This window comes from Lactuca virosa, chromosome 3 (genome assembly GCF_052849685.1).
Source record: "Lactuca virosa cultivar CGN04683 chromosome 3, Lactuca_virosa_CGN04683_v6, whole genome shotgun sequence".
Classification (NCBI taxonomy): domain Eukaryota; kingdom Viridiplantae; phylum Streptophyta; class Magnoliopsida; order Asterales; family Asteraceae; genus Lactuca; species Lactuca virosa.
In genome coordinates this window covers 325858135-325868506 of record NC_136428.1, presented here as the reverse complement: position 1 = coordinate 325868506, position 10372 = coordinate 325858135, and the positions used below count along the sequence as shown (strand labels likewise).

Sequence of the window (10372 nt, the reverse complement as noted above, 5' to 3'; positions counted from 1 at the left end):
TTCTTTTCATTATCCTATCAATATGGGATGAAATTAAACTCATTAACCCCTTCTTTAACTTCTTCTAAATACATCATCTTAATATATAATTTATCATTTATCTTAGATCTGTTTTGGACGTGTGATATACCAAAACGAAGATATCACGGAGTTGAACACGAACATACAACCATTTGTCATTATTAGTAATGTTTAGTGTTCAAATTTTGTGCTAAAAAAATAGGAAAAACCTATTTTTAAAATTGGTTAAAACCAATTTTCCAACAATTTTTTTGCGAATATTCCAATAATTTTTTTGTGAATTTTCCTTAAAAAATTGCATAATTGTCTTAGAATAAACTATAGTTTAAATTAAGAGTTAATGTTAAATATTCATTTTTATTACATTTGATCACTAATATAGAAGAGGTCGATAATGAAATATAAATCTTTAATAATATAGATGATATTTAAAATTGATACTAAGTAGCCCTGTCGAAAATACCCGATACCCGAATTACCCGCCCGATTTTTTCGGGTATCGGGTAAATTTTTTCGGGTAATCGGGTAACCCGATTTTTTTTCAGGTCGGGTAAAGGGTATGTTTCTTGTGTTTCGGGTATATCCGAATTACCCGAATTATTTTAAATTTTTTTTCGTAGAGCTTTTTACTCTGTAATAGGTATTTAATCACGCTTAAACTAACTATCATTATTGTAAAACATAAATCTCTTTTATTACGACAATATGACACTAGCAATAGTAATATATCTTTAATTTGTGGAGGACGTGACAAGAATCGAATACAACGCTCTTGATTGCTAAAATACGAATATTAACATATCTTTAATTTGTGGTGGGGTGTACATATTGGACGGATTGAAGATCACCGAATCCAACATTTGTCTACAACCATGATTTATGCATACAAAAGTTAATTAATAGCAATAATGTTAAGCATAATAAAAACAAAAATATTAATTATAGATATAAACTAAATATCAAATTTTAAATTTTAAAAGTTAATTAATAGCAATAATGTTAAGCATAATACAAACTAAATATCAAATTTTAAATTTTTTAAAAATTAAATAATAATCCATATGTTGTGGCCTTGTGGGTGGTTAACCAAATCTTCTTTGCAAGATGCCAAATCAACCTGCTTCCCTATAACATCGGGTAAAATCATATATTTAACAGGTTAGTAACACGTTTAGTAATCTAAAATGCATAAAAAACGTTTAAAGACCAAATGAATAAAAAAAATTAATTAGTTTGTCTAACAGTAGATTAACCCTTAAATTCAATCTCAAAAAAAATGAATGTCTCTGCTCAATCCTCAATGTTACTTACAGGCCATCGTGTCCACTACCAGCAAATGAAAGGAACACTCGACTCAACTTGGGTCCCTCCCTTTCTCTCCCATGTTCAGATCACACCAGTTCTTTCTACGAAATGCATACGTGTGTCTCAACTCTCTTTCAGCTAATCCTTTTTCTTCAACGCTTTCCTCAATTCTGTATTCTATGTACCTCTAGTTCTCCGAATTCCTTTTAAAAAAAAGTATAATTTATCAGTATAGTTGAATCAAAAGAGCAAAAATCCTTTGGAAATTTTACAACAACCCAAATTTTGGCAATCAAGAGCGTTAGATTCGATTCTTGTCATGTCCTCCTCATCGCTATTATACTAACCGCATTAAATAATTTGCTTCTTTTTACCCATTCGCGATCAATGCCATTTGTCTACTCCTTGCCCCCTTTCATGGTATTATTGTAATCATATCAACTGCCATTAGTTCCTCAGCATACCCATCAAATTATACATATTCACATCTTGATTAGGCTGAAAAAACTTGGTGGGTATTACCTAATTTGGTTATAATTGATATTATCTGTTCTGGGTCTCTCTCTGCTTCCACTTTTTTTGTCGGTGTTAATGAGAATCAATTGCTTTTTGCCCTAGGTTCAGTTTATGTACTTTTGGGGACCATTTTAATGATTTCTCGAATTCATATAAAGAACCTGGATCTAATTTTCCGGTTGATTTTGTTGGTTTAAATCGGTGTGATGCATATTGAAGTTATTAACAACAATGGCGACTTTGATCCCTGGTGTATTGTTGAAATTGCTTCAGCATATGAACACGGATGTGAAAGTTGGAGGTGAACACCGATCATCTCTATTGCAAGTGGTGAGCATTATTCCTTCTTTATCTGGTGGTTCACTTTTTAAAAACCAAGGGTTTTACATAAAAGTATCCGATTCTTCTCATTCCACATATGTTTCTTTACCTGATCACCAAAATGATCTTATTCTCAATGATAAGATCCAATTGGGTCAATATATATTCGTGGAGAGGCTGAAATCAGCCTCTCCTGTGCCCATTTTACATGGGTGTCGGCCACTTCCAGGCCGACACCCTTGTATAGGAACCCCTAAAGATATTGTTGCCACACACTCTTTGGGGTTCCTAAACAATAATCAATTGAGTAGCAAGAAAACTACACCGATTTTGGCAAGATCGATATCTCATTTGTCAAAATCGGTAAATGATGGAATTAGAGCAAAAGGGTCTTTAAACCTAAACAATAATCAATTGAGTAGCAAGAAAACTATACCAGTTTTGGCAAGATCGATATCTGAAATGTCAAAATCGGTAAATGATGGAATTAGAGCAAAAGGGTCTTTAAACCTAAACAATAATTTTAGTAGCAAGAAAACTACACCACTTTTGGCAAGATCGAAATCTCATATGTCAAAATCGGTAAATGATGGAATTAGTGTAAAAGGGTCTTTGAGATTGAAAGCAAAATCGATCAATTCAAGCCAAATGCCTATGTCTCCATCCGGTTGTTATTCAATGCCGAATTCATTTGAGAAGTTCTCTAATGGGGTTAAGAAGCAATCGAGTATCAATGGAGTAAATAAGACAATGGGTAAGTTGAATTTGGGAGGAAAAGTGAGTCAAAGTGTGAAGAAGAAATATGGGATTCAAGGTATTGATTTGGGACATAAGGCTCTTAGGAAGAGCTGGAAGGGTAGTATGGAGGCAAGGATTCCAAAACTTAATATCATCAAAAAAACTTCAAAGCCTGAATCTCGGATTACTTTTGTAAGTTCTTTTTATCCTAAAACATCAATTATCTGTTCTTTTGTTTTGTTTCTTTTTAATTATCATTTCTAATCTACCGAATGGAACTAATCTTATAATGTAGACTTCAAGAAAATCGACAAGTGAAATGACACAATCGAAGGAGGAGGATAATAAAGTGAAGTTGTTTGTAAAGTCATCTAAAGAAGAAAGTAAGAATGAAACACAAGTGAAGAAAATTGCTATGATTAAAGAAAAATCATCAAATGGGAGGAAATCATTAGCAAAAGCTTCATGTAAGGGATTATCAGGAAACATGATGAAGGTTTCTCTTAGTAATAAGAGATTAACATACGAAAGTGATTCTTGGTCTTCACTCCCATTGGATATTTCAAACCTTGGAAAGGTATATTTTCAATTATTATATGACTATTGCATTGTTGGAGTGTGTGATTCACTTTTAGTTGTGGTTAAATGCAAGAAACAGCAATGTACTTTCATTTATTGGTTTATTATAGCATCATACTTTCAGTTTTTTTCTATTACTACATTGTACTTTGAACTATTGCAATCCCATCTAGATACAAAGCAATTTTTCAATGCTATAATGAGTAGATTTTTAAAAGTACATTGTTCTAATATAAAAAGTTAAAAACTGAAAGTGAGATTATATAATTTGGTAGATTTTCAAAGTATAATGCTTAATAAGAAAAAAGTTAAAAATAGAATACTGTAATAGAAAAAATGAGAGTAAGATGCTATAATTATGTGTATTGAAAGTAATTATCGAATTATGCATCTTCAAGTTGCAATAATTTGTGTATAGTAGTGTTTTTGTAAACCTATTTGTGTATATGATTATCTGATTATATAGAGTTATATAACTGGTCTTCATACTAGTCACAAAGAAAACGATCATCAAATGGTAGGAGTAAAATTATTTATATACCTTTATTCCATATATGCATTTGCCAAAAAAAAGCACCATAAAAAATTTTACTCTTCAAGCAATAGGAGCACATTCATGATTCAAGCATTACATCAAGGGGCATTTTTGTCCTATGTTGCATTTGCAAAAAAGTTCAACTTAACTTTCACATGATTTTCTCAGATTGTCATGATAATTAGAACTCATGCCATGATTTCACAGGAAGTGCTGAAGCATAGAGATGCTGCACAAATTGCTGCCATGGAAGCTATGCAAGAAGCTTCAGCTGCTGAAAGCATACTTCAATGTATAAGGTACTTTGTGGCATAAAAATCAATCTTTTATAATATCAAATTAATCTATGTTCTAAAAAGATTTTGCTTCTAATTTACACGAGGTATGCCATGTGAGTGCCACATCAGCATTGATTACTAAACCTTTTTTTAACTTTTTTTTTGACAGGACTTATTCTGAGCTCTGTTCTTCCGCAAAAGAAGACAACCCACAGCCCACTATTGACCAGTTTTTGTCCATGAATGCTACCTTAAATAACATTCATCAAATTACCAAATCTTTAACAAAAATCATAAACCCTAATTCATCATCAAATCCCGAAGAAAACCCATCAGAAGAACTCATAAAACTCACATCTGATCGACAAAAAAAAGCAAATCTTTGGGTACACTCTGCCTTAATCACAAACTTATCATCTTTCACAGTGTACACCAAACAACCACCATGTTCTAGCCGCCGGTCAACCCTACCACTCGATGGCTCCACCAAGACCCCACCACCAAAGCCACGTAGGACTGTGGTTGACCAAAACTCCCGGGCCCCACCTTCAAAATGGGAAAAGGGGTCTGGTCTTTATGAGACGATAAACTTGGCAGAAATGTTGAAAATGGAGTCGGGTGATTGGTTTTTGGGGTTTGTTGAAAGATTCTTGGATGCTGATGTGGACATGGTATCGGATAATGGTAGAATCGCGGGGATGCTGACTCAGCTCAAGAGTGTGAGTGAGTGGTTGGATAAGATTGAGACGAGTAAAGATGAAGGGGAGAGAATTGATCGGATAAGAAAGAAGATTTATGATCATCTTCTTACACATGTGGAATCTGCTGCGGTTGCACTTGGTGGAGCCTCAGTAACATCACAAAGTGAAAGAAAAGCTAAAATGTAAAAAAAAGATTTCATTTTTTTTTGTATATACAAGAACCATAAGGGTGTTGTGGTATAGACGTATAGGTGTGGAGTTTTCGTGTAATTAGTTATAAAGAAAGTTCAAGTTTTGGGTTTGCATAGTTGTGGAACACAATTATTGAAAGTATATATAGAAGATGTCATGTGTGTGTCTTTTAGCGTTTTAGGATATGAAAATTAATAAGTGAGGCGAGGTCCAAGGTCGGAGACCGTGTGTCACCTTCTTTGTTCTGTTCTAGGTGGAGTTTACCAACGGGTTAAATGCAAGAAACAAGAATGTACTCTTATTGATTAGTTTATTATATTGTCATACTTTCATTTCTTCGTATTACAACATTTGAACTCTACATTGATCTAGTTATAACAATGTCATTGAAATACAAAAAAACTTTTATTGTTGTAATAAAAAAAATTCAATGCAACTAACGTTATAAATTCATGACGGCCCAAGATAATAGCCACACTCCATTCTTTATTTTGGACATTTTTGTGATTATATTGTGGATTCTAAGATGCTTCACCCGTGGTAATGGTTCAATTACACCATCGAGTTTAATATGAAGGATTGTGAAAGGGGAAAGTTTCTTTGACAAGCATCATGTGTTATGAAGGATTGAGAACCATCTTAGCCTTCATTGTTTAATTACAAAAAGTGAGTTTGGTTTCGTAGTTTTGTACACTAGGCTTCGTAATGATATACATTATTGTTTTGACATTCTATCACAACCTAGGCGTGATGACCTGATTGGTCGGTCTCTAACCGACTCTCTGTTTTGTGAAACTATAAATAAAGATGTTAGTTAGAATTCTTGATCACTTAATTAATTCTAAATTAATTCTTGATCAATACTAATTAAATAATATTATTAATATATTAGAACTTATAATATATTAATAAACCATAAGTGTTATTTCTCTCATTTTAGTCTATCCAAATGCATGATGCCATGCAACCCAAATGGACCATGCCAAACCGAGTCAAGTACATACCAGAAATAGTTATGGACTTAGACACCTTATCCAACAGTCTCCCACTTGGATAAGTCTAATAACTATAACTGCAAGTATGACTTCAGGAACCGATCAACAATCGTAGCTCTTTCAAGGTCTCTCGGAACTGAGATGATGATGATACGTCATTTAAGATAAGTGATCATATAATCCTCTGTTCTAGATATCAGCCGGACAAATACATGGAACAATGTCTTACTTATTGTCCAGCAGTTTGTTTCCCGATTTCCGATTTGTTTGACATAGAACTTAATTGAACACATCAACTTAGTTTTGACCGGGCCCGGTACATGGGTCAACACAAAATCATCGAGGGGCCCAGATATCGCTTCTAATCCAAGAAGGAACAGATAAACTTCGACTCATATGCTTGTTCTACTACTTGTTGAAGCATACACAAAGGCACGTTTTATAACATCGAGTTACCAATGCGTTTTCGTACAATCAATGCATAACCAACTCATAGGCAACAAGTCATATCTCTAGGTTTGAAGACTTATATGATATTACCGTCTCGCGATCACTCGAGATAAATTCCATGAAGTGATACCAGCGAGCGTGGGTTGAATCCAATACTCAGAACTTATGATCACTCATGAGTGTTGTAGCCATGTCCAACATCTTAGACCTCTACAACCAACTCATGACAATCTTAATTCATACCTACTTCCAACATATGACCGACTGTGGAGAATTCGAATAATATGATATACCAAACATAATTATTCTGGAAGTCAAAACATGCAATTAAGCCTCGCAACCCCAAATCTTGATGTGGTCTAGATTAGGAACTTTTCCAATCCACATCTCATGAGGAGTTTTGGCAACTTTCTTTGTTGGGACTAGATTAAGGATATGGGCGGCAGTCTCTAAGGCATACCCCCAGAATGAGATTGGTAGCGAAGCTCGACTTATTGTGACAACTGTCAAATTCAAGTCAAAGTCAAAGTCAACAAGTCAGAGTCAAACCCAACAAGTCAAACCGGTCAAACTTAACCAGTACTTGTATGTTAAAAGTTAATCTATAAAAATGTGCATTGGTATGCCAAGAATTCAAGTGTTTCGGATATTTTATGTGTATAGCAATGTAAAACCCTAAAAAGGGAGTTAAACGCATCAAAACACGACTATGGACCCTCTTGGGGACTTAAAATGATCATAACCGAATCATAACGGGGTTCACGAACCTTGCATTGCGCGACAATACAATAATATTGACTAAAAATGAATCTCTCCCAAATCTCTCTTAAAATCTCCCTCAACTTTTTTTTAGTCATCTGGGTCATCCTGACCCTTAACTTGGCCAAAAACCGCTTGAAACGGAAAGTTTACGTGAAAAACAACTAAATAGGGTCGAAACCCTTCTTAGGGACCGAACCCCCTTAGAGGAGAACCTCTTAGAGCTGAACCCTGCATAGAACCGCAGGTCCCTTGTGAGAACCGAACTTAGCCTTTCAGGACCGAACTTAGCCTTCAGGACCGAAGCCATCATATCTCGGACCGAAACCTCTTGCACCCGAAATGAACCGAGCCCTCGGTCCATTTCGGTTCCCTCTGACCTTCGGACCCGAGACTACCCTTCGGACCCGAGACCCTCCCTTCGGGCCCGAGCCCTTCCTTCGGTTCCCTTCTCCCCTTCTCTCGGTCCTCACCTTTAGGAACCAAACCCTCGCAGGTTCGCTCCTATTGTCCGGTTTTCGACAACTTTCGCTTCTTAAGCCCGTTTTTGACGGGGATTTTTCACCAAATTCATATTTGATCATTTTAAACTCCCTAAACTCATATTTTATTCATTTCTCAAGGATTTATTAATTCAAAATCATTATTTTACATTAAGAAGAGTATTCTACACCACAAGTGGGTCAAGTGTGTCCACTTGTCTCCATGTGTCATCTTCTCATTGGTCCAACCCTATCCACATCACACAAACCAAAGAAAACATCCTTTCAACTTTGCAAATTAATCCAGCAACATCTATATAAAGAAATCCTTGGAGGATTTCTTGGCTTACTTTGATCACTTTCAAACACTTATACACTTCTCAAATCATCAAGAGAGCCTCTTTTTCTCTCTACTTCCAGCCACTTTTTGGAAGTGTTCTTGAACTACTACTTCACTTTTTGGTAAGTATTCCATCTAAAATCAAGTGTTATTCCATATTTTCATAACACTCTTGGATCATCGACATACATCTTAACACCAAAAATCGCTCTTAGGATCATCCAAGCTTTCACGTGTTCATCAAGTGTTCTTGACTTGATACTCCTCGTCTTCGACCTTCCACTCTTCAAGAAATCACTCAAGTGAGTTCATACCCCTACATTTTCCAGTTTTATTTAGTTTTCAGGGGGGGGATACAAGTTAAAACACCAAAACATATTTGAAACTTAACTCGACAGCTTACAACAGAAAAGTTGTGACCTGTTCACGGACTGTTTTACCCAACTTAAATTTAATATTTTTCAAAACTGTTTAATATGAAAATAGTTCAGGTTTATACCTTTAAAATGACTACTTACACATCTCCATACGAGTTTTCTACAATTTATGGTGATTTTTACAAAACTGTCTATCACTGCAGCAACAAAGTCGGACCAGGTTGTGAAGATGAACATTTTCACACTGGTTTGAGACCACCAAAATTATAGGAAAATTTATGAATATAGTAGACTCTTTTTTTAAACTCTCCGAGTTTACGGATTCGGTTTTCAACTTACGATGATTTTTTTATAAATATTCTAAAACAGTGACAGTTTAGGGTAAAACTGTCAAACACAAGTTTAAGAGTTATTCACACCTTGTAACATCCTGAGCAAGGTGTGTAAGATTTACACTTAGTAGTTTCAATGTCATTTTCGTTGAAATACAAAGTCATGCATATCAAGGTTTCATTAAATCATAACGCACAACTGATAAACTATAATAGGTATAGTTTGAACATCTCATTTAACAAAGAAATGATAATACAATCGATTTACAAAACGAGTATTTCATTACAAACAACGTGAACTTGTTAATGAATAAATTTGTGAGACATTCACCTTCGGGGTACTCTTAAGTACCACAGAAAAGTCCTGTAGTTATAATCAGAATCTCTTGGAGGGAGAGCGTGATAGTTGTGTATAGATCTATATTGGGTCTGACAAACCCGCACCTAAGCTGCTTGCAACAGCTAGACCGGCAGGTCTGGGGTGACAAGTGTCACAACAATTCTGACGCCTGAAGAACGTCGAGTACGAGGTCATCGAGTTTTAGCATGGTTATAACATCTCACATGGGGAATTAACAAAACACACAGTTCACGGGGATTTAAGGAGTTTTATTTAAGTATAAAACCACACATAAGTATGACGATTTACTTACATATACTAAGTCTTGGTTCAGTTAAGACTACAACAAACCTTTTAGAAAATATTGGATTTTCTGGAAACAAACTTGTAACAAATATTAAGGAACAACATTCATCTTTCATTCATAAAACTTCTTATGAACTCACCAGCTTTATGCTGATACTCTTTCAAAAACAACTTGTATTCTCAGGTATACAGTAATACAGGTAACCACAAGATTTTTTAAGGCAAGACGCTAAGGCGCAGATTTCTTTTGAACTATTTTGACATCATATGTAATTTATTTGGAAACATGTATTTTTGCAACGATGTAACCTTTTAAATTATATTTATGATGGTTGTGTTTACTTTCTTCACTATGGTTATGATACTGAGCATGACGTCCTCCGCCCCCGAACGTTTTCGGCGTTCTGGTTTGGGGGGTGTTACAGATTGGTATTAGAGCTTTGTTTATAGTGAACTAAGTATATCGAACCACGTAAGATATACAAACTATAAATACAACGGGACAAAATTCTCTGACATAGCTTTTCAAAAATACTTTAAAAATAAAAAATTAGTATTTTTATAAAAGTATTCGTACAATCGCACTCATTAAATTCGGTATCATAATGGCAATAACATAAAAGTATCAATGCAAGTTGGACACCATGATCCAGCTTCGGGGTATGTAGTCAGATCTTGGATGAATATAGCCTGATCAACTATGTTTAGCCAAGGTATGAACAATGTATGCCGAAGAAGAATCATGATGAGCAACAAGTCTTCAACTTACCAAAATTTCGAGAATCAAACATAAAAATACTATAGG

The 10372-nt window shown here is 34.9% G+C and overlaps 1 protein-coding gene across 1 annotated transcript; it reads left to right on the top strand.

Annotated features, from left to right (window-relative positions):
• Positions 1-1352: 1352 nt before the first annotated feature.
• On the top strand, positions 1353-5520 carry LOC145167382 (protein CORTICAL MICROTUBULE DISORDERING 2-like). The gene is made up of 5 exons (XM_079086576.1): positions 1353-1837; positions 1945-3093; positions 3197-3478; positions 4223-4314; positions 4463-5520. Exons 2-5 carry the CDS (start codon positions 2074-2076, stop codon positions 5178-5180), a joined length of 2112 nt encoding a protein of 703 aa, XP_078942702.1. The 5' UTR covers positions 1353-1837; positions 1945-2073; the 3' UTR covers positions 5181-5520.
• The last annotated feature ends 4852 nt before the right edge of the window (positions 5521-10372 follow it).

Excerpts from the sequence above, each read along its gene's own strand:
- LOC145167382 (XM_079086576.1), top strand. The coding sequence starts at position 2,074 with ATGGCGACTTTGATCCCTGGTGTATTGTTGAAATTGCTTCAGCATATG. Across the intron at positions 3,094-3,196 it reads CTGAATCTCGGATTACTTTT|ACTTCAAGAAAATCGACAAG; the intron begins GTAAGTTCTTTT and ends CTTATAATGTAG. Across the intron at positions 3,479-4,222 it reads ATATTTCAAACCTTGGAAAG|GAAGTGCTGAAGCATAGAGA; the intron begins GTATATTTTCAA and ends ATGATTTCACAG.